A 26765-nucleotide genomic window follows, 5' to 3' on the forward strand; every position below is an offset into this window, starting at 1 on the left:
AAAAAAAACAATGCCGGTTCATAAAATTTTCAATTGTCATTAAAATATGACTCATATTTGTTATTAAAGGTTGTTGTTGTTCCAAGTTTATTCTTTATACTTTCTATTAAGTGATCAAGAGTGATCACTTAATAGAAAGTATACTTACACATACTCTTATATATGTATTAACATTCAAGGTTTGGAAATGTTCAAAAAGTAAATTGTTCTAAATTGCTCAATAGAAGTTTCTGTTTACACCTGTGTTAAACAAATATGTGTATATATATACATATATGTATATAGATACAGATTTTAAGAGAAATTTAAAAAATAATATACGTATAGAATTTCAATTTCAACAATAATTGTAGAAAATTCCTATTAACACTATTATTGAAATTTGTTTTTAACAAAAATACTATTGTTGTGCAGCTTCCAAGAATTTATCCGATTTATGAAGAAGTCTAATTGACTATTGCAAATGATGAATAATTTCAAAATTTGGACAGAACTATTTATAGCTAGTATAGTGTGAATTCACAATTAATTCTGAAAAGTAAACAATATAACTGGGGTTTTATTTTTATTTCTGTGTTATTATATATTAAAAAATTTTTATTAATCTGTATTTAATACAAATTAATAATGTCTTTTAAGTTACTGAAAAATAAATGGAAATTATTTAATATAAAAATTTAATTCCATTTTAGTTAAGAATGATATGAAAGTTAGGAATGATAACTTTTTAATACAATTTAAATTTTGGCTCTCGAAAAATTTCAAATTTTTAAATATGGCTTGGATTAACGAAAGCTTGACCACCCCTCATATAATAAATTTTAATAAATCTCTGCGAATATGATATTTTTGCTTATCTTTTTAAATTTAACTGAAGTATTTTTGTTGTGACCAAGTTCAATAAATCCAAAATTAATAATTGTATTTTTAGAAATGTGATCTAAAATTTAAATTTAGATCTTATTTTTGTAGAATAGAAATTTTGAATTCTAATCACATAATCATATAAGTCGTAATTGAAATGTATGAATTCCACGTATGATTGTAAAATTGTTATTGTTATGCCGAAAAATAGAGTTGCGACACAGAATGTGGTTTTATAGAACTAAAACAGTGAAATTACTATGTATTTCGAAAAAATTAAGTACAAGATCTACATTAATTATTAATTCAAGATATACGAGAATTTTGGCACAAATTTTATTATTCATGCGAGAATTTCATACATGGTTCTACTACAGTTTAATTATCCCTGAGATCGAACTTGTAATAATATTGGATTAATGTAGAATTCAGCTGATAAATTCTAATTGCGAAATTTTATACTGTATTATGACAATTTGGATGTCAAGGTATGTTGATAAAGTAATACTGTAAGTATAAGTATAAGTATAAGTATAAAGTAATACTTACAGTATTACTTTATCAACAGTACTTCTAATATTTTAATGTAAATATGCGACAGGGGAAACAAAACTCGGAATGATCATTTATGGAAGAAATTGTGATTGTTTTGATAAACTTATCACGGGAAACATCGATAGTGTAAAATTTTCATAAATCTGACATGTCCGCCTCACAAGTTGTTTAATTGGCTTGCGACAACATTATTAAAATACACTGGTTCTAATAAAAGAGCCAAATCAACTGAATCTAAAATAAAAGTGAAGAGGAAACAACATTTTCCGGTTGCTTCAATATAGCAATATTATGATACTACGTATGTATATACATACCCGTACGAACATATGTTTGAAGGATATACTAAATTTGCCTTACCGTTTGTAACGCTAAGGGAGCTGTCATACTACTTAAAAATTTATTTGTCTATATCTGAGAAACTATAAAAACTATGGTATTGAAATTTAATACAAGCAAATATACTAGTAGGGCTAATGTTTGATGAAAGTTACTGAAATTGCTTGTCTCCTCAAATGTTACTTGGCTATATCTCAGAAATTATAAAAGCTGTGATATTTGAATTCCACACGAGTAAATATATAAGTATGGCCGATGTGTTTGATAAAATTCGTTGAAATTGTATGGCTTTTTCCGATAGTTGCCATACTACTTCAATAGTAGTTTGGCCATATCTTAGAAAATATTGAAAACACAGTACTGAAATTTTGTATAAATTAATATGGTAATACGACATCTTAATGTCATAGTCTGTGCCATAGTCAGCTATAGTATATTTACTTGCACAAAGGAAAATAAATTCGTACGGGTATCGCAAAAGTGACACGGTCAACTCTATTTTTTATAGTTTTTTTCTGCAAGAAAACTTATTCCAACTTCCAAACCTTTTTTAAAATCTCATAAAGTATAGTTATAGGTGGAATTCGTGTTTGTGAATTCGAGATCTCCTGTAAAGTCAACAGCATAAAAATTTTTTCATCTTTTGTATTCATAACCTTAATTATTAGAGAACTCATTCTTGTGGGAGCAGAGAGACCTTATTGAAATTACGTAAGAGTTTTTTTCGTTCGCAGCGCTGCCAACGCTTTAGTAGTCTTATTGCAGTGTAAATTTAGCTAATTGCGGAAAGTGTCACATATTGTTTCATACCTAAAACAAATGCAAGTTTTAAAATGTATTAAAGTCTATCTGAAGAGTTTTATTAAGCATAGCATATTTAATAAAGAATTCCTTCCACTTTTCAAATCATTTGCTTTTTAATTATGTATTTTTTTCACATGTTATTTCTTCATAATTATCGTGCATCTTCATTAAAAGCACATCGAACTAAAATAGAAACATATGTAGTACATAAATTTGCTTTAATTAAGTTATAGAAAATCTTACACCTGTGAACGAATTCTTTAACTTATTTTTAAAAAATATTCCAATTTGATCAATTGTATTAAATGGTGTTGAATCTAGAATATTACCTTCACCAAAAAGAATACAATCTTCATGAAATTTAATTGTTTTACTCCAATATTCTTCATAATTTTCATCATTATTTTCAATCACTCCTCTCATTGGAATAATTTCAACTTGAAGACGATGCCATTCCCCATCATAAATCTATAAAATTTATTGAATTATTATTTTCAAAATAATGATAAAATTTTTATTAAATTTTCAATATTATTAGTATCATTTGTTGTAATACTGCTCTTGTATGTTCATATCCTGAATTTGATTTGGCAATATAAGTTAAAATTTTTCCTGAATTAATATTAATTGATTGAATTATTTCGTCATTAAGATTTTTAAATTTAAATAGACACATTTGACCTTCAATAAGTCCAATATGTCGAAAAATGATTTCAAAATAAAAGTTTCTTAAATCTTCTTTATTTGTAAATGATTTTAAAACGATAAAAATGATTACTTGTATGAGGTACAGAGAAACGTCCAATTTGACGATATTTTCGACCAAAAATTTCCAATAAATTAAGTAGGGACGTTACGTTTTTGTGTAATGTTGTTAAATCAGGGCATGTTTCTTCAGTACTTTCATTATCATCATTGAATATTTTCTGTTAATTGAGTACTTCTTAAAATCAATCTAAAAATGACAATCTTTATTTGATTCTTGAAAAAATTATAAAATTTCAATTTACCGATGAGCTTCTATCTAAATGAGTATATGGTGAAATGAATAAAGAATAAAGTTGAATTTTTGAACCTTCAAATAATTTTAATATTGAATTTTTGTCTCTAACAAATTGCTTTAATACAAGATTGCAATCTAATCAAATTTTAGTAAATTGATTTGAAAATGAAACTTTTAAACGATGCCAGCTTAAGTCTGTGAAAATTGGCTGCAATATAAAACAGAAACAAAAATTAAAATTAAACTTGTTTAAAAAAAAAATTCTTCTGGTTAATAATTTCGTTTTGCATTGTCTACAATTTTTTGATTGAAGAGAAAATTTAAAGATATTCTACGTAGATGTTGTAGAGTTCGTGAACGAACAGAATCAAAAGACAATTACCGCCATTTATGGAATGCTGCCACCTATGGGGTGGTAAGTCAATTAACAAAAAAATTTGTAGACCCTTTTATATGTAGAAAAAAGTACTTTTTGGTGCAATTTACATAATAGACTGCTTCTTCAGATGATCTTTCTTCTGAAATGAGACTGCCTTTATGATTACATGACTGTACTACGATCAGTGATTGTTTGTTTAGCAATATGAATGGAATTTATCCTGTGAAATGTTATGAAAAACAACGACGTATGTCATGCGGTGACTGCAATCATTGTTTGCAGTAATAAAAATTTTGTAATAGATTGATTTAAAGTAATTGATTAACCCTCCCAACCGATATAAAATGACACCTTTCGAACTATTTTCTGTAAGGTCCCTTGATGTCACTGATTTATTATACTTGATCATTGCTAAATGTATATACATATACATATGTATTTCGCCTTCGCTTCCTTGTTCGTTTTTTGAATGATTAAAATGTTGATTGAACTTTCATTTTTTTTTCTGTTGCTTTTTGCCAACATTTAAAATTTTTACAACAAATTTGTACAAGCAAATTTTTTACGTTTTCTCCTAAACCTGAAAAGCTAATTAAAATAGTTTTGAATTCTGTTATAAATTTCCCAGTTCCTCTTCTTTATAGAATTGATTTCCTTAAAAATTTGTCCACATTTCCATTGTATTTCTTTTTCATCCATTTTGTTGTTATTTATTTTATAAAATTTTAATTTAATTCCAATTATTTCTTTATTTTTAATAATTTCATTCTGATTTATTTAAAAAAAAAATTTGACTTATAATATTTCTTCTGATTTTGAATTGATAAATAATTTTTATTTTTCATTTAATAAAAAAAAAAAATTATCCTCGTAAATATTTATAAATTAAAATGAAAAATATGTGTATACAAAAATTGTGTAATTAAAATATAAATTTTGTTCATATTCTAGTCTGGTAGGGTTTAGTTTAATGGTGTTATAATGGGAATCATTATTAGGTTAGATTATTGGTTAGGTTAGTTTAAGTTGTTGAAACGTTTTCCATGTGCATTACCTTTCAACCGCAATATAACTGTGAAGGTTCTGGGTAGTATCTTGTCCACTCTAGGTCCGGATTTAGGTCTTAATCTTTAAAAATTTTAAAATTTTCTCTTATAATATGCAATATGGGGACCTCAGTTCAAATCCAAATTTTACCTTTATTTAAAACAAAATTTTTTTTTTTGTGTTAAATAATTTTTTTCATAAAAATTAGTGAAATTTTCGTTTGATTTTATTATAAATTCTAGAGACCTGAATTGGAAACTTTATTTTGCGTCTTTGAAAATTTTTTTGGAAATAGCAAAGTAGGTTAAAGATAAGTGAGATATTTTTTTGTTCAAATAAGAAAAATAGTTTGTAACGCAAAAGGATTTTTGCGTTAGATTTTAAATTTTGAAGAATTTAAAGCAATTTTATTTTCACTTATTACCCAATTATTAATAGATTGATTGAAGATTGAGTTCTTAGTTGAGGCTAAATTGTAATTGAAACTAAACACAAAATTTTCCATTTAATTTAATATGCTTTGTCAATGAATTTTTAGAACGCCGTTGAAGGGAATTTATTCAAGCTTTTAAAAATCAATAATATGAAAAAATTCTAATAACATGGACATTGTAATTCTTGAATAGGATAATCCTTGATTTATCCATTGCCTTTACAGTAAATTTTTCAATAGAAATTTCTGTTCACATCTGTGTTAAATACACATTATGTATATAGTTGCAGATTTTAAAAAATTACAGAAATTTAAAAAGTTATGGATGATTTTTCTTAAATGCACATATTTTTTTATTTTGTAATAGTATCTTAAAGCGGGTTTGATCAACTATAGGCCCTTTTACTTTCTCAATAATTATAAAATAATTTTCTTTATATTTGTATAACTGATTGTTGTTATTTTTATGTGGTTATTTGTATAATTTGGTCGAAATATTATAGTCGAAAGTCCAAAATGAAATAAAAAAAAGACTTAATAATTATATTGTATAATAATTATTCTTAATGCGAATTCGTTTTTATATCACATCTCATTAAGCAAATTTTGAAAAATCAACCAAGTTTAACATATTTAAGATTGTGAGAATCGAAAATTTTTTTACTTCCAATTACCAATATGTTACATATAAAATAATAATAAAAATATTAACATACTTTTGTTATTTACTTTTTTAATCTTTCGATGCATAGAATTCAATTGATGCATAATTAATTCAAATACGTGTACATTCTTTAAAAGTATATTAATAACAGTAATTTAAAATTATCTTTAACACATTTTCAATTGACCATTTGTATTTTGTCGAATCCATTGTAAATATGAACTAATTTTAAGATAACCCTGCGGTTTATCTTTTGTACATTGTCCAATAAAACCAAATGAAACAAGACCAATTAATTTCTCAATTTGACCATTATTATCTAATAAAACTAATGGACCACCCGAATCACCACTACATGATGATGTACCATGAATACCTTTAGCACAATATGTTCCACCATAATTTACAAAAAATTTTGATTCAAATTGTCTTCTACATACATTAATATCAATTAATTGAATAACAGCATGATTTAGATATGATGGATAACTTCCTTTTACTATTTAAAATGGAAAAAAAATTTAATTAAATTGTTTCATTAATATTTTTTATAAATTTACCATCTGATGTCATTCCCCAGCCAGATATTAAGGCTTTTCTTCCGATATAATTATTGTTTACCTCGTTAAAACAGGGTATTCTAATTGGTTGAATAGCTTCTAAAATTTGAATAATAAAATTAATAAAAATTTATTAAAAAAAATAAAAAATTAAATTCTAAAATACCAGTAAATGAAATTTGAATTGGTAATTTTATTAAACCAATATCATAATATAATCTAGGATAATTAGCATGTACTATGAAATTAGAATTCTTCACAAAAAAATGTTGTTGCGTCCGTTCATATCGATTATTTCTATTATTGGCTCCAAGAATTATTTCAGCTTGACGAGCTCTACATTAAATATAATTAAGAAAAAATATAAAATATTTTCAATAAATATTTCAATATAGCTATTTCCAATAATATTAACGTTAAATTTTATAATGGAGTAATGAAATTTTTGAAGCCTATTTAGCTATAAAACATAAATTACTAAAATTGGCTTAAAGTTTATTTAGTCCGTTTAAACATTGAATTAGAATGCATTATGAAACTCAAGTATATAATATATTTGATCTTTTAATACAAAAATTACCCATATATACAATGTGCTGCCGTTAAAATCCATAAATTTGAAATTAAAACACCGCCACAAGTTATGATTTCATTTGTTTCTGATAAAATTTTTAAAAAGACTTGATAACGTAAAAGATTAGAATTTGATTTGTGACCGTTAATAATTTTAGGTATTGGTTTAAAATGTTTAAGTGACGTTGCAATTGGTGCCGAAGTTTGATCTGCACCATTTGTAAATATTACAGAGAATAATATGAAAATTGTGTAAATTAATTTCCTAAGCATTATTTTTGATAGATAAAATAAATTATTTTTAAAAAGAATTAAACTTACGACCTGAAATTTTTTTGGAACAAAATTCTTTATTTTTAAAAATAAGAATTGAAATTATAATAAATTAATTATTCGTAAAAAAATTAATTAATTGTGAAGTATGTTAAAATTTTTAAAGCCATAAAATAATTTAATGATCTAGAACAAATTTTAAAATTATTTTTATGACTGCAACTACAACAATATTGCATTGTATTTGAAAATTTAAATTAAAATTTTTTTTCTAGATGTAAATTGACTCGGAAAGTCGACATTTATAAATTAATAAAGTTTTTATTCAAAATTTATGTAGAAACACCCAAACTATCTTCAAAAAAATTAAAAGATCCACTTTAGAAGGTTTCTGTAAAAACAACTTCAAATATTCTTTCGCTTGTAGAGATTGAGGTACAGGTCGTAAATAACATATACTTTTAGATTTTAATTAAAAATCCTTTAAGGATTTTTAGATATTCTAAATTTATGCCTAAAATATGGATATGGATAGTAGAATTCAAAATGCTGGCATATAAGAATTCACAAAATTTTTTGAATTTCAAAACAAAATTTCGAACTATAACCTATAATTATTCAAGAATTATTCGAACTAGAATTATAGAATAAATAAGTTCGAAAAATTCTCATATAATATTTTTAATAATTTTGTGTTCAATTCAATTAAATTAAACTAAGAAAAAGGTATTGATAACACAATATAGCAAAAATTTCAATAAAATATTTGTTATACTACGAATCGTATATAATTATACTAAAAAGTTTTAAGGAAGAAAAGTCGAAAATCTTATGTAATGCACGCAAAATAATTTTTGACTTAAGCATGACACCTACTTTCTTTTCTAAAACAATAGTCTACCTAAATCTTTTTATTTAATGCAAAAAATAAAAATATTGCATATTTTTCGGGGGAAAAAAAAAACAAAAATTAAGAACAAACAAAAATTTTATGTAACAAATTATTTTATCAATATTTTAAGAATTTAGAGCAATTACAACCGCAAAAGAAACAGAAATTTTTTTTAATAGATTATGCAGCCAACCAGTTTATTTGAAAATTAAATTATTTTGACAACAAAATTTCAAATTTGTATAACCAAAAGAAAGCAGAACGAATGAATAATAAATTTATAAAATGAGAATGTGTAAAAGGACCCAATTTCCTGGTTTCTAACGAAATATTTTTACCAATTTGAGTATCATTGAAGTTAAGTTTTGAAAGGAAGTTTCCTAATAGCGTGGCCGAAATATTGTTAAATGCAGATATTATTATTATTTATAAACGTTTACTCATAACAAAATTATTGAGTAAACTTAAGATTTAACAGAATTATAAACTCAGTAACAATTTTGTTCGCAATTTGTAAATGCGGCATTACCGATTACGTTCTGTAATTGATTGGCAATATATTGCACAAAAAAAAATAAAATATTTACAAAATAAAAGTACAAAATTAAAATACAAGTGATGTATTTTAAAATTTTCTAATTATAAAAATAATCGCATATGCATGATACCAACTTATTTTATTTACAACTTTAGTCCCACAAATTCCTCATTATTTGATGTGGTCAGTAAAAGCAAGAAAATTGTGATATTGTTGAGTTTATTTATATTTGCTAAAATAAAAGCAAACAACATGGTTCGACTCATGACTCGCGACTCAAGGTTGAAGTAGCTACAATACAACTCTTAAAGCTGATTTAAAATATTTTAAGAACTAATTTTATTATTAGGCAAAATTTTGTAGAGGGAATAATTGATTCGCTTATTATTGACTGAATTACTTGTTCTCCTTTTATTTGTTGTTGTAGAAAATATTCCCAAAATTCAGTCGACTGGCTCATTATTTCAGCATGTCTTTTTGTTTTATTTCGTTTGAAAAATTAAAATACTATTAAAACTATTTTGCATGTTGAAAATCAAAGAATTTTCCATTTCTTCATTTCATTTTTGTGGTAAATTGCATTTCCTTTGTGTCAATGTAATAAATTCATAACGGGTGTATGTACAAATACAATATTCTACGTGTGTATTGGCAAGAATATTCTTTTTTTATTAGTAGTTTTGAAATTCCATATATGTACAATAATAATAATTCCATTTTTCATGGTAAGATTCTACAGAATAAACTTCTCAGTTTAATATTATTTTGGTCATTTCATAACTCTGGAGGAGCATAATAATGTTCAAAAGAATATAAAATACATTATAACAGTATTTGTTATAAATCCGTTGCCTTATAATCTGCCATTTTGTTGTTAACTGAGTTTTGAAACTATTGCCCATAATGGTTGGATTTCATATTTTTTAAGTGCATATTCGATGGATTTGAACTCATTCAAGGATCTGGAAACTTAGATTTGAAAAATTATAAACCAAAACTGTGCCTGAAATTGTCATAAAAATTATAATTTACTGTAATTTTAATAGGACACCGCTACTGATTCATTGTAGTAGTAAAAATGAAAATTTCCAATCAATTTCTAAAGAGTGCGCGGGTAGCAGGCATATTTTCTAATCCATGTTGGTTTCATGCAAGTTTCTTCAAAAATAAATAAGAAATACCATGAAAAAAATATTATATAATGTTAAAAAGCGAAAAAGAAAAATACAATGCAATTTTTTATACCATTTTATGTTTCCTTTCAGTATTTTGTGCACGATTTAGAAATTTTTATGTAGTTTTGATCTCTTTAAACAGCTTTTTACATTCCAAGCACTTTACCAATACACTATGAGATGAAAGAAAATAAATACAAGCATTTATATTGTTCAGTATCTTTTAAACTAAGCGTTGTTTTATTATTAAAAGAGCACCTATTTACTTTTATACCAGTTCCTACATTTATTTATCTTATACCTTCACATTTTGCGGTAAATTATAAGCCAAATTATATGATAAAGTTCAGATTTCGAGCGCTCTATACAGATTGTTTGAATATTATTTGGATAGTTCATTTTTGAATAAATTTCGTCCAGGAAACCACAATCTAATTGAAGATATGAAAATACAATGCTTGTTTAATTGAATTTAACTCTTTAAAATTTGCCTTAATTCAATGTCTTCATTAACTTTGATAATTTTATATAAAATTACAGCTTATTGGTTCAGTTAAATTCTCTCTTCTTTGTAATAAAATTTCTTCTTCATATCTTAATAATATAGTCACATCTCTTAAAATTCTGTCCTATTTAGTGATTTCTGGAAATCATTTGGCCTCAATTCTATTGAAATTATTTTTGTTTTTTCTTTTCTTATTTAAAATTTTATATTTTTCTGTTAATACAATTTTGATTTAATGTAAAAAGTTTTCCAAATCAAATTTGACTTTGAAAGGTCTCTAGATTTCAAAAAAATGTTTGCATCCAAATCCAAATGTAACTCTTTTAAAAAAAAATTATTCAAATTAAAAAAAAAAATTAAAAAAAAAATGGTAAAATTTGGATTTGAACTCAAGCATATTATTTTCATATAAAAAACAAAAAATGTCAAAATTTTGACGGATCCAGACCTGAGTCCGGTCTAAAAATTGACCAGTGACTACCCTTAAGCCTCGCGGTCATACTCCAATCCTAAAAATTTAAGTCTAGAAATTGTTTTGAAAACTTTTAACTTAATCTAATAACACATTCACACAACAACTAACAAACTCAACAACATTCACACAAAATATGTAGGAACAAATTCTTAATATAAACCACCAAATTATATTATACATATATTTTTTTCAAAATTTTTTATTTTTTAAATATTTACGAGGATAAAATTTTTCTTTTTTCATTTTCAATTCAAAATGAAAATATTAAATTTTTTTTTTTAAAAAAAAGGTAAAATTTGGATTCGAACCCAAGCATATTAATTTCGTAAAATAACAAAAAATGTAAAAATTTTCCAGAGCTAAGTCGAAATATTATAAGTCAAACATTTTTTAATTTGATCAGAGTAACAGTTTGAATAGAAAAATTGAATTAAAATTACAAGAACAACCTAATAATTGAGAGCTATGAAAGCAGTTGAAAATTTTAAACAACTTCCAAATTATTTTAATGAATATTTGTTTTTTTATTGTAAATTGAAACGTTCAAATGTACACAAATTTAAAAAAAAATTTTGAATTATTTTAGGTTCATATAGAGGATGTTCAATTCAAGTGAATTATGCACATACAATTTTGGATAAATTGAAATCAATGTTCAAAAACAACTTTGGTATACTATGGAGCAGAAAAATACTCAAATACGCAGTAAAAGCAAGAATTATTTAAAAGCTAAAACATCAAATAACGAGGTCCATGTCTAAATATAATGCCGAAGTTAACAAAATTAGCAACATTTGATATAAAATATAAAATCCTAGTGCATATTTTGAGTAGATGATAGAAGGATACAAGGCTATTGATGTCTTTTCGTTACACTCTTGAACAAGAACTCTATATTACTCGTATATATCCTAAGTGATAAATTATTGCAAAATCAAAATTTTAATAATCACAGGTATTTAAAATAGTATTGTGCAACTATATTAATGATTAATTAATATAAAAATTTACATGATCCAATATCACTTTCTAACATCAAGTTTAACATATTAATAACATATTAGTGTAATTCTTGTATTTTAATTACGTCATAATTAACTTAACGTATGCGTTGATTAATTAATAGCTTTCACTTCAAAACAACGTACTTATTTGTTACAGATATGATCTGAGGCACCATCTATAACGAAATATTTTTTTTTAATATTTACTTTACTGTTGTTACTAAAATTTTTTAAAATACACAAAATAGCTCTATGCCCTAACCATATTTGAAATCTTAATATTAATCCAAAAACCTAATTAAGTTAGTGATACTTTAAAAACAAATTTTCTTTTTAAAATCCAGCTCCATCCTACCGTCTGTTTCGAAGTACAATGGCAAAAGTTTCAAAGAAGCATAATTTTGGAAAAATATTTTCATTTACTTCTCCTATAACTCCCTCAAACTATATTATACAAGGGTAATAGAAATGTTTTTTTTTTTAAAGCACAAGAACAGACAATGTTTGGGATATAGCTGTTGCCGTTTTGTACTAGAAAGTATTCTAAGAATATTTGAGTATTGCAAACTATTTTTCCAAATAAATCATTATTCTAAATTGCTTTATTATTTTCCAAATTTTATTTGTTATGATTAATTTTCTCAATTTTAAGCCCACAATGTTTAAAATATTATTAGAACCAAAGTCTATTTTTAACCTCCTTATTTTTCTAAATTTATCACTTTCCAATTTTTACAAAATTCTTTTTAGATTTTACTACAATTCAGTAAAATTCTAAATAAGCAATATATTAAAAATATCTTCTACTGGCAAATTAAAATGAAGTTTTTTGACTAATTATCTTATTTATTTTTGTTACTAGCTTAAACTTTTTAAATTTATTTCTATTTTTATTTCTCCAGCACATATGCAATAATATTTTGTCGTGAGTGCAATATTTTAATAAAAATTCGTTTTAATACCCAGGGAAGGGTTTAATATCTCAGGGAAGAATATACTAAATTTGGTACAGATTTTTGCACCAGTTGATTACAAATAACCGATCTCCGGATAACTCAAAAACGAAAATATTTAATAGGAAACAACATTAACTTTTCAAAAAATGTTTGAAAACAAAGGCTATTGTAATACAAACAATTTGAAAAACCGTTTCAGGTAGCTGTCATACACCTCAAAACGATCATTTTACATATATCTAACACTAGTAAAGTTATTTGTACAAAATTCAACAGTCACGAGTTCAAATTATAGTTCAGACGTATCCTTGAATTTTTTATGCAAAAATGTCCTGACAAATTCGGTTTTCTGCCCTACAGTCATAAAAATTAATTTAATATAGTCAGGTTTTCAATATATTGGCTTTAATTCAGCTGGTTAAAATCGAATGAAATGCTGTTACTAATTGTGTTTTCTAACTTTTCTCGTGGTTATTGTCAAAATTAATAAAAAATTTTATTACATTCAATTTACATAGTCCACAACATTGTCAAATTAATTAAAAAAATTTTATATTAAATTTGATTTACTAAAAATTCTTTTAAAATTTTCAATGTGAAATTTAAGTTCTACTCTAAATATTCTAAATTATTTTACTATACTGTTATAATATATATATAACAGTAATTCCTAATAACATATAACGAAATATACGCAGTATATAATATAACTTGGAAATATTGTACTTAATTATTTGACTTTTTGTTCCTTTAGAATTTGCTAAATAACAGCGTTATTATAACCTTCTTTAATTGGGTAACTCTGTATAAAGTTTGAATTTATTCGTTCAGTTTAATTCTCCCTTCCTTCTAATACAAATTCTTTATCTTCAAATTCTTCAAAACTGTTAACGCGAAACTCTCTGTCACCTCCATTCAATTGAAGTGAATTTTTTATTTTATTTATTTAATATTTTTCATTTGCAATAAAATTTTCTTAAATTTTATGTTTTTCTATTAAAAATGTAAATATTAATTTGGAAATAGAAATTTGTATTTGAACAAAGGTCCTCTAGATATCATAATATTTTTTTGTTCTAAATAAATTTTATTGTTTTACAAAAAAAAAACTTCAAAATAGAAAAAAAAAAAATTTAAAATTGTAAAATCTGCAGGCTTCGAACTCAATCATATTATTTACGTATAAAAACAAAAAATGTCAAAATTTTGACGGATCCAGACGTAAGTCCGGTCTAAAAATTGACCAGCTTCTAGCCACAGCTTGTGCGGTCATACTCCAATCCTAAAAACTTAAGTATAGAAATTGTTTTGAAAACTTTTAACTTAATCTAATAACACATTCACACAACAACTAACAAACTCAACAACATTCACACAAAATATGTAGGAACAAATTCTTAATATAAACCACCAAATTATATTATACATATATTTTTCAAAATTTTTTATTTTTTAAATATTTACGAGGATAAAATTTTTCTTTTTTCATTTTCAATTCAAAATGAAAATATTAAATTTTTTTTAAAAAAAAAGGTAAAATTTGGATTCGAACTCAAGGTAAATTTTTTTTTTCATATTTCACGAAATGTTATAAGTCAAAAAATTTTTCTTTCAATCAATGAATAGAAAAATGTGGAAAGAAATAGAATAAAATTAAAATTTTAAAGCGAACAGCAAAACATGTAGATGAAAATAAATTAATCAATATGAAGAAAATTTGAAGAAAATTATGAATTTATGCAGATGCACAGAGCTATGGAAGTAATCAAAATTATAACTCAATTCCGAAATATTTTAATGGACTTTTCAAATCCAAAATAAAACGAAATAAATTTACATGGAATATTTCAAATTTATGCAGATTTTGAGCTATTTTTAAAAATACAGATCGCGTCACAACCATCATCATCAAAGCCATCATGCTGCACAGTATGACCCATGCATAATGATGATTGAAGGCCGGCTTCTTCTTCTGAAAAAATAAATATTTTGCTTTTGTTTGAAAAAAAAGTTTTTGATATCGAAAAATTTTGCGATCAAAAAATTTTTTTTATAAAAATTTTCCTCAATTTTCCATATAAAATTTATTACAAAAAATCAAATTGAAAATGTCAATAAAATCTCAAACAAAATATTTTTCTCATAAAATGAAAAATAAATTTCCTTGGAGGCAAACTTTTTTTCAATTTTTATCCACAATTGTCTGCTCTATTTCAGTTCAAAATAATCATCAAGAAGGAAATAATCAAGATTATAATTGAGAATGAAATTGAATCTAACGAAAATTGAGCCACTTAATTCATTGGAAAATCAAGTCTGCCCAAAACTTCGTTGAGCATGTATTGAACTAAAAAAACGGACAGAGAAAACATAATCTAAGTTAATCTGTTGAAATTAATTGCAATATGGCTGCTTATGGGCTTCTCTTACTCTAATATCTTCCCTGAAGGTATGCAATTTTATTTAAATAAAAAAGTAAATTGTTTTAACTTCCTCTCTTAGAGTTTAGGCCTTTATAATGCAAAAAGGTGAATTATTGAAATGAAATTTAAAATTTACTAAAAGGTTTGGTCTAATTAACTGTCTAATTAACTTTTTAGTTGGAAATTCTTGAAATTAAGCAACAATTATGGGTTTCATTCCAAAATAATGTTTTGAAGAAACTTAAATTATAAATTATAATTTTTTTTAGATCAAAGACTATAATAGAAATTTCTGGAATCCGAAATTCGTCAACAGAATTTCTGATAAACTAACGAAGCTAACAGAGAATTCGTTTCAAATCAATTATTTCAATTTATCATTTTTTTGTTGGATTTTTTTCCTAAGTACGACACAAAAATGTAAGAGTGAGACAGTATAAGAATGGCTAAATGTATTTTCAAGAAGAAACTTTTATAATTAATAGTACAATTTAATATAAATTGATGCCGAGTTTTACAATATCATGTACTCATACCGGGTTATATTCAGAAACTAAAAACATTTAGATCAATAGAATTGTAATATTAGAGATTCAAATGAGGATGTCTTAGCTAAATTTCAATTCTATTCAACCATTTTTCAAGAAATACACTTTAAATTAATTATTTGAATTAGTTACCTTTACTCCTTTTTGCAATTCTTTTGCCCAATTTTTGGCTTAGAAGCCCATATAAACAATGTGCTGCAGTTAAAATTTCTGTAAAAATATTTATTTAATTAACATTTTAATGTCAGCCTACATAATTTAAGGCTTAATGACCATTAATAATTTTTGAAAAAATTAGCATTACACCAATATTCCTTAAATTTCTCACTATTGTGGGATCAAATTAAAATCAATAGAACAAATTTTGATTTCATTATTTCATTTTTAATTTCCCGCTTTATAGAATTTCAAAAAGCAAATATTTACAAACCAATTTAATTATTTGGATTGTGTGTGGTTCCTTTTGTAATTTTCAATATTATTTGAAAAGTTTATCAGCAAAAACCAATAAATTGCATATTTAAATATTTATGAACTCTATGAATGTGTAACAAATTTTTTTATGACTCTTTTAATGATGATAATTACAATATGAGCTTCGATTTTTTTTAATGCATTGAAATTTTAAATGTATTTTGATATAAAAAACTGTACTAAGAAGATTAAACTCAAATTAGGGTTGTGTAAAATTGTGTGTCAACCAGTTGTATACTTCACTTTAATAAAACAAAACATTCAATATTTTATTCAACAATATTATTCTAATATTTCTTAATTTAGGCAATGCTTCTAAATATTTGCTTCACTACATTTTGATTCAGCATATTTGTACATCCCCACGTGTTTTTTCATTAATCCATCTCAAAAATGTATCGACTCTAGTAAAACCTTGTGGAAAATTTTTTGCACATTGACCGACCATAGCAAATGAAATAACACCAATTAATTTATCAGGTTTAGCATCAGAATTTAATGAAACTAATGGTCCGCCAGAATCACCACTACACACTGAACTATCAGAAATTCCTTTTGCACAAAAAATGTTTCTTTCTGGAATTTCTAATGCGTTAAAAAATTCTTCATAAATATTAGTACATTCTCTATTAGGAATTATTTTAGAAACAGCATATTTTAATAGACTTGCAATACTATTTGATTCTAAAATAAATATTAAATATTAAAATTTTATTAATAACTTATGAAAAAAAAAAAATAAAATAACCAACCATCTTTTGTTTGTCCCCAACCAGAGACAATAACAGTATTTCCGACATAATTTTTTCTCACATCATTAAAACAAGGTAATTGTATCGGTCTTACAGCTTCTGAAAATTAACTTTGTAATTTTGTGGAAATTTGCCAAAACACTTAAACTTAAAACTTACTATTCAATACGGCTGGTGCTGGTAATCTTATTAAACCAATATCTGCTGATGGAGAATTTGAATGAATTATAAAATTCCTTGGATAAACTTTAAATCGTTGTTGTGTTGGCTCACGTGGATTTTTTCTATTATGTGCTCCTAAAATTACTTCAATTTCCACGAATCTAGAGTCAAAAAAAATTAATATATAAAAACATTTTTATTTAAATATTTTAAAATGTATTTTATTAAATTTTACTCATCCAGACAATGTGCTGCCGTAAGAACCCCTAAAAATCATAAAATTACAAAAAAAATAATTTTTTCTAATGAAAAGTTGCATTAGTCATTTGAACATTAATTTATTCCACACTTACATGATTTATGAATTAATGAACCACCACAACTTACAAATTGGTGTGATGGTGTAAGCATTGTTAAAGCAACTTGATACGGAAACATGTTACTGGCAGCTTCAATCCCTCTAATTATTTTTGGGCGCGGATACATTTTGTAAAGTGGATTGAATTGATAATTTTCATTGATTTGAGCAAAATTCACAGAGCAATATAAAGATAAAATCAAAAGAATATCTACTAATTTTTGTTTCATTTTAAATAAAATTCAAATATTGTGTCCTATGCACTTTAAAACTAATCATTTTCTGGTCAAAAATAAAAGTGTTTTTTTGTTTTGTAATAATTTTCATAGGAGCCTAGATGCATTTATCACAGAAAATTAACATTTTAAACGAGCTGTTCAATTGTTATGGTTTAATTAGAAAATTAATGGCAAATTGTTTTGTTATATACGCTTGAGAAAATTAGATCTAAAAAGTCCATTGAATAAATTAATGTAGTTTGATTCAAATACAATTTTCAGAGCAGAAAAAAAAGACCTTTTAGTTTTTTTACTTTCCTGATATTTTATTCAATAATTGAACAGTTTTATTTGATAACACAATAGCCTGAATAATTTTCAGATACCAGTTTAAATTTTGAAGTTGTGTGGTAGCTATTCGGGTCGCTAACTTAATTCTATTCCAAATTAATCGAGTATTAGTATTATTTCTTACTATAAATATTATTTGTGAAAATTATGTGAACTAAATCTAATTCAAATTTTTGAGACATCGCTGGAATGTACTTCAGATTCGACAGGGAGAAAGAATTTATATACGTAAATATCTTTGTATATATCAGACTACTATTACTTATTAGCTCAGTGATTATTTCTTAATTCCCTCCAAATATAACTTGTAAGGCCCTTGTACTTTTTACAAAAGTATCCCTAACTGTACATTCTAAAATAAAATCATCAGGTTATTTAATTTTTTTTGTTTAATAAATAAATTTAAATTAAATTTTTATTTCAATTATTTTAAAATTTAAAATTTTAATTAACAAATTTTAACATCACCACCAGTTTTTTCATTGATCCATTTTAAATATGAAGTAATTTTAACAAAACCTTGTGGATAACCTTTTGTACAGCCACCAACCATACCAAATGATACAATACCAATTAATTTATCAACTTTACCATCTGATGTTAATGAAACTAATGGACCACCAGAATCACCACTACATGTTGATGTACCTTTTATTCCATTAGCACAATAAATATATGTTGGATCTACAGCTAATGCTGAACCAAAATATTTTTTACAGGTTTCAGATGATATTACTTGTATATTAGTATATTTTAATGTTTTTGATAGACTTCCAGGTTCTTTAAAATTTAAATAAATTAATAAGTAAAAAATATTTTATTAATTTTATAACAAAATTTTCAAATATACTAACTATCTGAAATCATTCCCCATCCAGATACAAGAACATTCTTTCCAACAAAATTTCGTTGAGAATCTCTATTACATGGTAGTTGTATTGATTTTATAACTCCTAAAAATATGTAAAAAAATCGTATTTATTAACATGATAAATTTTTTTTTATTCTTTTATGTTAAAATTTTTACTATTGTATGGAATAGAAGTTGGTAATCTTATTAAAGCAATATCAATCCATTGTTTCGGATAAGCTGAATGTATTATAAAACTATTATTTTTTACTGTTATCCTCTTTTGTGTGATTTCATATAAATTAGTTACGTCGTGTGCTCCTAAAACAACTTCAGCTGCAGTAGCTCTATATTAAAAATAAATAAAATTTTAAATTCTATCATAAAGAATATATTTAATGTATTAAAAATACATTTAATGAAATCTAATGATTTGGCACATTAAGCATTAAGTATGAAACTGTAAAATTTCTGAAACTTGTTCAATAATAACCAAATTTTAGCAAAAAAAAATTTAAGTGGGATTTTAGAAGAAAGCTGTTTACAAGTGCATTTGAAAAAGCTTTACACTTGCATAACAGTAAAATGAAATTGACAGTAAAGTTAAATCAGGAAAGTGTAATAATTAAGAAGCAGCGCTGAATCTACCATATATGCAAAGTAAGCATCTGCAATGAACCCTGAAAACAGGAACGCAATTGAAAACTTAAAAAAAAACTAAATTTTAAAAATATAAAAATTTTTTCAAATATTTTCCATTACGTATTTGCCAAAACATTTTTTCTTTCTTTTACAATGAAATTAACTTGATAACATGTACCTACATACAAACATTGCAAAGCAAAAGGCTAAAAGTTCTTCCGGAAAAGAAATTTCGAGTTCTTTTTCTTAACAATGATTAATCTTGCATTCAGTATGATAAGGTTACAAGAAAGTGATTTATTATGCGTAATATTCTTTTGGAAGCCGCATAGGATACCGAACAAGTCAGATCTGGGTATGCTCAGAAATGAACAGTTTTTTTTTTCTAATAAAATGGAATATGCATTTATGTCTATAAATGCTTGAGACCTACCGTTCATTAGAGAAATCATATCAAAAATTATGAAAAAAATAATGGTTTAGAGTAATTTTAGTTTTCATTTTGCATTCTCAATTAATTTTCTTAAATTTTTTCTTTGAGGTATAAGTTGTAAACTTATTGCAATTTGTGAAATGCAAAAATTTCTTTTGGTTGTACCAAAATATGCTATCAAAAATTAGCAGTATTTCATAACTATCACCTAATAGCTTGAGGAGGAGTAGAGAAGGGTAAAATTATTTAGCATTTTTTGTTAAAAATTATTTGAGGAGATGGAAAATTCTTGTCCTTATTAAAATGAAGTGTCTTTGAAATTTTTGAATGAATGAGAAAGAAATTTTTATTTTCTTTACAAATAAATATAATTTTCTCTGTATATTATAAGCAAAACTTACTCATACTTACAAATATTTACAAAAAGCAAAATTTATATTTAATTCCACAAAAATGGTTTTGTGCATTTTATATATAAATTTTGTTCTCATTACATTATTATATACTCTACATGATTATATTCAAATTATATAATATTAAAAAATATTTATACTTACTTATATAAACAATGTGCTGCTGTTAGTACCCCTTAAAAAATGAAATAAAATTTTTAATATAACTTATTTTAATATTCAATAGACAATATTCTTATATTAAATAACTTACATGAATTTGATATTAAAACACCACCACAAACTTGAATATTTTTATTATTCATTAAAATACTCATAGCAACTTGATATGGAAATTGATTTGGTTGAGCCTCTTTACCACCAATAATTCGAACACTATCTAAATTTTCTTCTTTAATATTGATTTCATTATATAATTTTAATAATTTCTCATTAAAATTATTTTCAGTTTCATTATTAGCTACACTACTTTTAAATAATATTATTAAAATATAAAGCGAATTTATAATATTTGGTTTCATTATATTAAAAATTTAATTTTTGAGGAAGGGTTAATTTTTCTCAGTTATAAGGTCGCTTTTAATTCAACACTCGATAATAATATAAATTTCTATTGAATTATTTTCACCTATTTATATGATATTAAAATTTTGTATATCAATGCTTTTATATTCATATATAATTTTAATTTTTCGTAGGTTCTTGAACTTTTTATCATGAAATTTTATTCACATACGCACTAACACACTTCTTGTATTATTTTATATCTATACTTATTTTTATTTTTTTTCTAGATATTTTTTTTTTCAAAATTAGGTCACGTACTAAAAAAATTTTAATATTATATATGTGAATCATATTCCTTTTTTGACATAGTATTATAATAAAGAACAATAATCAGACTTGTGTTTAAACGCCAATGATAAAAAGTGTGATAATAATGAACTTGAAAATTAAGTCACATTCAATTTTCAAGGAAGGTCAATTATCTCATCATTACTACTATAACACTATAAGAAAGAAAATAAATAAAAAACAAAAATATTGGCTATACATAAAGAGAAAGTAAAATAAAAACAAACAAAAAATTTAAAAATTAATGTTATAGTTCTCTCATTTAGTCAAGTGAAAATAAAGTGTCATGTAAGTAAAAGATAATAACAAAAAAAAAATTAATTTACACTTTCTTAAATATTATAAAGTTCTCTTTTTTGTTCTCTCTTTTTTATCGGAACGATACAGCATATAACAATATTTATTTTTATTTTAATAATAATACGAAAGATGAAATTGAAATTTCAATAAATTTTATTATTTTAAATTTACTTCCATGAAAGTAAATAAGATTTGACCTAAATTTATTAATGAGAAAATTAAATATATAGGATACGGTTAAATTGAAAATTATTTTATGTGACAATGTAAAATGTCAGAAGCATTAATAAAATCGGATAAAATGCATCACTCCCAAATAGAAAGTTTATATTGAAATTGCATGCTATATTCAACTGTATGATAAAATAATGTTGATTTATAAGATATATTCACATTAAAATGAAGAAAATATTTTGTAATATTTGAAATAAATTCTGAATAATTTGAAGACAGCATATTCTGGTATAAAGGTAAATTATTATTTTGTAAATATATTTTTGACTGACTGATTATACAAGTATATTTCAACTCTGGAATAAATAAGCAATGAAAATATTAAATAAATAATATGCATAAGAAATTTTATATAATAGAACAAGTGGGTTCATGTAAATATAACAAATTTATTGAATAGTTAATTTAATGGCTGTAGTAAATTCGTGAATTCGTGAATAGAACATGTTTTTGTATTATTACTATTATGTGATGTTCCTATCAGCGTGCACGACAGCGAGAGTTGTACAAGATACCGCAGAAATGATGTTGTCGCAGTTTGCATAGGCAGCGACAGCGACTAATTTTACCATTACTATTTTTTTTTATTATGGGTATATTTTTTCTTACAATTTTTATTTCCAAAATTAAAAATGATATTTATCCTTCAATTGTCATTGCATTCCGCACCGACAAACATTTAATTTTTCGAAATTCTGCGACTATTTAATGTCCACTATATTTTAAAATTGGATTGAATAATACTTTAACACTTCGTGCGACTGTTGTTGCCGCAGTGTCGCGATAATCTGAGCAGCCCATTAATCATAATAATAATTCTGTTCTTACTCTTATATTACTATAATCTCATCAAGTATAAATTTGAACGAAAGCTTTAATACGTGTCAGATGATGTAATAAGTATCAAAACCATGTACTCATATTAGCTACTATTTGAAGGTAAGAATAATATTGTTTTCTAATTTTGCATTTAAATTTTGCATTGTTGCTTTTGTCAATTTCATCTAAAACAACGAGAGAAATTTTAATAAAAATTTTGTTTAAAAGTGAAAAATATAAAAAATTCTAAGTCTTAAGCCAATTGCAATGTACAAAATCTTTTCGTGTAGCGCAGGTATATTGTATTTTAACATATAATGTTTTTGTTGTTGAACAATTAAAAGTTCTTGTGCAATAAGAAAACATTTTTATCTAATTGCATTTTGTATCTTAGATAAAATATTCTTCTAAAATATTCAATTGAACAACATAATTAGAGCCTTATTGTTCTAAAAGTTCTTGAATGAAAAGTTTACTGATAAATGGAATTAATACTGATAATGACTATTTAACTACATTATTATTAAGAAAGAAGTTTTAAATTTTAGAACATGCAGTATATTTTTCACAAAATTTAAATTGTGAATGAAAATAATCTTTAAAATATAATGTTCATATAACAAACATTAATGAAAATTATGAAAAATATTGTTAAAATTCAAGTACGTTATAGTTAATTTTTAAATAATGGTTATAATTTTATTTAATAATTAAAATTTCTAATAAATTTCAACTTAATTGGAATGGTTGCGAAAGTACAAAATATTCAGGTTTGAAATTTTCACACACCTATTCTATAAACATAAATTTAACAGCTTATTGAAAGTTAAATTTATTAATATGTTCTTATACAGATAAGCAGTCTTATTGTGTAACCTATTGAACCACTGAACTTTTATAACAAAACAGAAGATCTCAATTTTATTTTTCATACGATGCTAATAAAATTTGCTATTGTAAGTTCTTGTAAAATCCTTAATATAGAAATTAAATTAACGTGTATAATAGTAGTAATTTTTTTATAAATAAAAAAAAATAAAAAAATTTGCTTTTACATATAGACCAAAACTTAATCTTTACTTCCTTATTATCGTAACAATCACATAACATTTCAACAATTTGACATTCAATTTAATCCTATACTAGATTATACTATAAAACTTTTACCCGCCATTATCATAATTAATATTTTTTCAAAGTGAGGTGATCTTTGTTTTCTTTTTTTAAATTAAAGCTTTTAATATTAATTTTAATTTTGAGTTGTAACATTTATACATACTCCAATATTAAAATTTTAAGTTTTCTTTTCTAAATCAATATTTAAAACCTCAGATGAACTTAAATCAACATTTGTTTGTGGTAGACGTTCTGGAAAATTTTTTTCAATTAATTTCTTTGAACGTTCAATTGTCATTTGAAAGCTATTCTCGGAAGAGAACGATGAAGAAGAACTTTTATCAGAAGATTCTTTCCATGCTGTTTTCCTTTCTGTTCCATTTAATTTTTTTTTTCGAATCAAACTTGTTATAGAACCACATATTGGTGGTCCTGATGTTAATATTTTTCGCCGATTTTGTAATTCTAAAATAATATATAAATGAAAAGAGTCAATAATAAGAATAAAATAAAATTTTAAAAAATAATTCACCTAAAGTTGTTGCTGTTGATGGTCTCCTAGAGCTATTATTATTATTATTATCTGAAACTCTAATTAAACAAACACCATTACTTGTTGATGGACGTTCCATAATTTCAACTGAATCTAAACTATTATTTAAATCTGATTTTAATGATTCATCAATTGAATTATCATCTGAAAGTGTTGATGGTGAATAATTTTCATTATCATCAGTGCTCATATCATCATTTTTATCAGTTTCATTATCATCATCATCAATTGTAATACCATCTAAACATTTTAAATTCGGCATTGATTGTTTTAATGTTATTCTATAATATGGATTTTGTATTACAGGATTACCACGTAAATCAACATCTTCTAATAATGTACATGCACCCAAAAATGTTAACCAATTTAAATTTGTTATTTGATTCTCTTTTAAACTTAATTTTTTTAATATCATTAAATTTTGTATTGGACCAATTAATTGTATCATATTTTTATCGGCAATTAACATTTCAACTGATGGAAAACCACTTGTACCATCTAAACTAGTTAGACCACAATTTGATACATTTAAAAATGTTAAATTATGTAAATTATAACCAAGATCACGTAATGATGATAATACACTACCCTCTAAATTTAATGATGTTAAATTCGGCATATAAACTGATAAAGTATATAGGCTAACTGAAGCTGATATAACACGTAATTTAATTGAATGAACATTTTGTAAATCAGAACGTCCAGTAACATTACGCTGCGTATAAAAATAAGAATAATAAATATTAATTTAAACAAAAAATGGTTTTTTTATTAATGTTGATGTAAATAATTAAATTGCTATTTATTGAAAATTATTTTGTGTCTGATTTAATAATTAAGAAAGGATTGTAAAAAAGATTTTAAGGAATAAGATGCAAATTAAAACACAACCATGTATGTACGGTGGAATTGAAATTTCAATCGAAAAAACATCTTCCTTTCCATTGAAACAATTGTTTTAAGGTATAACAGTCCTTTTATTTAATTGAAATTAAAAATATAAAACATAATAATTTTCAAAATAACCAAATAATCGTAAATTATAAATTGTAAAAATGAAAAATTGCATAATTTTCGGGGCATATTAAAATTTAATTGCGCGTTAATTTTTGTATGGCACATCCAAAATATTTTTTTTTGTATTTAAGAATTTTCCATGAAAATATTAATTGATTTTTCAGTATAAATTTGTATATACGTTTGTGTGCCCAATTATTACAATTTTATATATATGTACATACATTTTATTGTAGTATGTATGTATGTTATTATTATTGTTATTCCTATAACTTTTAATATTATTATTATAACAATTCTGTCTTTTCTATTATAACAATATCGTGTGAATTATAACTATTTTTAAGAAATTCTTTTACCAATAATACATCCAATGTTGTCTCAAAATGAACTTGATGAGGTAATTGAACTGGAAATAAATATGGTTGATTTGGATTATAAAATTCTTCATCATTATTTGGATTTAAATCATCATTATTTTGTATAATTAAACGATTATTAATATCATTTAATGATGAATTTGAATCAGCTGAATTTGGACGAAATCTTTGATTAATAATTAATTCACGATCTACATTAATATTATGAAGTGATGAAGTTGATGATAATGATGATCCTTGTGAATCATTTAAATTATCATCATTTGGAATTTCTTGTTCTGGCATTTCTTGTATTTTTTTTTTGTATTTGTATTTCTTCTCAAATAATGATTTTACTTCATTTATAATATAAAAATTTTTTATTTTTATTTTCTGGAAAAGTTTTTTCTTCCTTTTTTTAAATATTTTTAATTGATATCTTTATAAAATTATTTAATTTTTTTAAAACAAAAACAAGAAAATTAAAAATCAATTTTATTGTAAGAAAAATTTTCACTTTATTTTCTTGTCTTTTCTCTTTTAAATTTTAAGAAAATAAAAATTTGTTTATTTTAGTTGCTTTGGCAATAAATAATTTATTTCATTTTTTTTTTCATTTTTTATTTGAGGTTGTTATATTGCACCTTAAGAGCAATAATGCCACATTACGGAATTAATAGTTTCAATTACATCTGGTCTAAAGTTTGGAATTTTCTTTTGAGTATGCAAATTCTCTATTTGGAGATAAATAAAGACATTTCTTTTGGTATAGTATAGCAGAAAGCGTAAAGCAAATTTAAGAGCTTTAACACCAATAAAGATAGAAATACTTGGATATGCTTTCATGAT

The 26765-nt window shown here is 24.3% G+C and overlaps 4 protein-coding genes across 4 annotated transcripts; all 4 read right to left on the minus strand.

Moving 5' to 3' along the window:
• Positions 1-6255: 6255 nt before the first annotated feature.
• LOC129609269 (collagenase-like) lies at positions 6256-14979 on the minus strand. Its single transcript, XM_055521203.1, has 6 exons — positions 14925-14979; positions 7543-7545; positions 7229-7430; positions 6815-6984; positions 6649-6747; positions 6256-6464 (listed from the first exon to the last, which is right to left on the minus strand). Exons 1-6 carry the CDS (start codon positions 14977-14979, stop codon positions 6256-6258), a joined length of 738 nt encoding a protein of 245 aa, XP_055377178.1.
• Positions 14980-16827: 1848 nt separating this feature from the next.
• LOC129609270 (chymotrypsin BI-like) lies at positions 16828-17884 on the minus strand. Its single transcript, XM_055521204.1, has 5 exons — positions 17752-17884; positions 17634-17664; positions 17396-17559; positions 17237-17335; positions 16828-17168 (listed from the first exon to the last, which is right to left on the minus strand). The coding sequence occupies exons 1-5, from the start codon at positions 17882-17884 to the stop codon at positions 16828-16830; spliced, it is 768 nt and encodes a 255-aa protein (XP_055377179.1).
• An 889-nt stretch (positions 17885-18773) lies between these two features.
• On the minus strand, positions 18774-24045 carry LOC129609271 (brachyurin-like). Its single transcript, XM_055521205.1, has 6 exons — positions 24039-24045; positions 20917-21054; positions 20808-20838; positions 19353-19522; positions 19180-19278; positions 18774-19105 (listed from the first exon to the last, which is right to left on the minus strand). The coding sequence occupies exons 1-6, from the start codon at positions 24043-24045 to the stop codon at positions 18774-18776; spliced, it is 777 nt and encodes a 258-aa protein (XP_055377180.1).
• On the minus strand, positions 24005-26222 carry LOC129609272 (leucine-rich repeat-containing protein 9). Its single transcript, XM_055521207.1, has 3 exons — positions 25917-26222; positions 24520-25255; positions 24005-24452 (listed from the first exon to the last, which is right to left on the minus strand). Exons 1-3 carry the CDS (start codon positions 26220-26222, stop codon positions 24166-24168), a joined length of 1329 nt encoding a protein of 442 aa, XP_055377182.1. The 3' UTR covers positions 24005-24165.
• Positions 26223-26765: the final 543 nt, after the last annotated feature.

The sequence above is a fragment of the Condylostylus longicornis genome, unplaced genomic scaffold (assembly GCF_029603195.1).
Source record: "Condylostylus longicornis isolate FDR11 unplaced genomic scaffold, ASM2960319v2 ptg000038l, whole genome shotgun sequence".
Lineage (NCBI taxonomy): Eukaryota > Metazoa > Arthropoda > Insecta > Diptera > Dolichopodidae > Condylostylus > Condylostylus longicornis.

What these genes read in the sequence shown, in the direction of transcription:
- LOC129609269 (XM_055521203.1), bottom strand. Translation starts at nt 14,979, where the DNA reads ATGGGTCATACTGTGCAGCATGATGGCTTTGATGATGATGGTTGTGAC. An exon ending in GCAGCACATTGTATATATGG is followed by an intron (nt 6,985 to 7,228) that starts GTAATTTTTGTA and finishes TATTTAATGTAG; the next exon opens with AGCTCGTCAAGCTGAAATAA. An exon ending in CTGGGGAATGACATCAGATG is followed by an intron (nt 6,465 to 6,648) that starts GTAAATTTATAA and finishes ATTGTGCTAAAG; the next exon opens with GTATTCATGGTACATCATCA.
- LOC129609270 (XM_055521204.1), bottom strand. Translation starts at nt 17,884, where the DNA reads ATGTATCCGCGCCCAAAAATAATTAGAGGGATTGAAGCTGCCAGTAAC. An exon ending in GCAGCACATTGTCTGGATGA is followed by an intron (nt 17,560 to 17,633) that starts GTAAAATTTAAT and finishes TTTTGACTCTAG; the next exon opens with ATTCGTGGAAATTGAAGTAA. An exon ending in TTGGGGACAAACAAAAGATG is followed by an intron (nt 17,169 to 17,236) that starts GTTGGTTATTTT and finishes TATTTATTTTAG; the next exon opens with AATCAAATAGTATTGCAAGT.
- LOC129609271 (XM_055521205.1), bottom strand. An exon ending in TGTTTTAATATCAAATTCAT is followed by an intron (nt 20,839 to 20,916) that starts GTAAGTTATTTA and finishes TCATTTTTTAAG; the next exon opens with GGGTACTAACAGCAGCACAT. An exon ending in AACTTCTATTCCATACAATA is followed by an intron (nt 19,279 to 19,352) that starts GTAAAAATTTTA and finishes ACATATTTTTAG; the next exon opens with GAGTTATAAAATCAATACAA.
- LOC129609272 (XM_055521207.1), bottom strand. Translation starts at nt 26,222, where the DNA reads ATGCCAGAACAAGAAATTCCAAATGATGATAATTTAAATGATTCACAA. An exon ending in CAACATTGGATGTATTATTG is followed by an intron (nt 25,256 to 25,916) that starts GTAAAAGAATTT and finishes TTTTATACGCAG; the next exon opens with CGTAATGTTACTGGACGTTC. An exon ending in ATCAACAGCAACAACTTTAG is followed by an intron (nt 24,453 to 24,519) that starts GTGAATTATTTT and finishes ATATTATTTTAG; the next exon opens with AATTACAAAATCGGCGAAAA.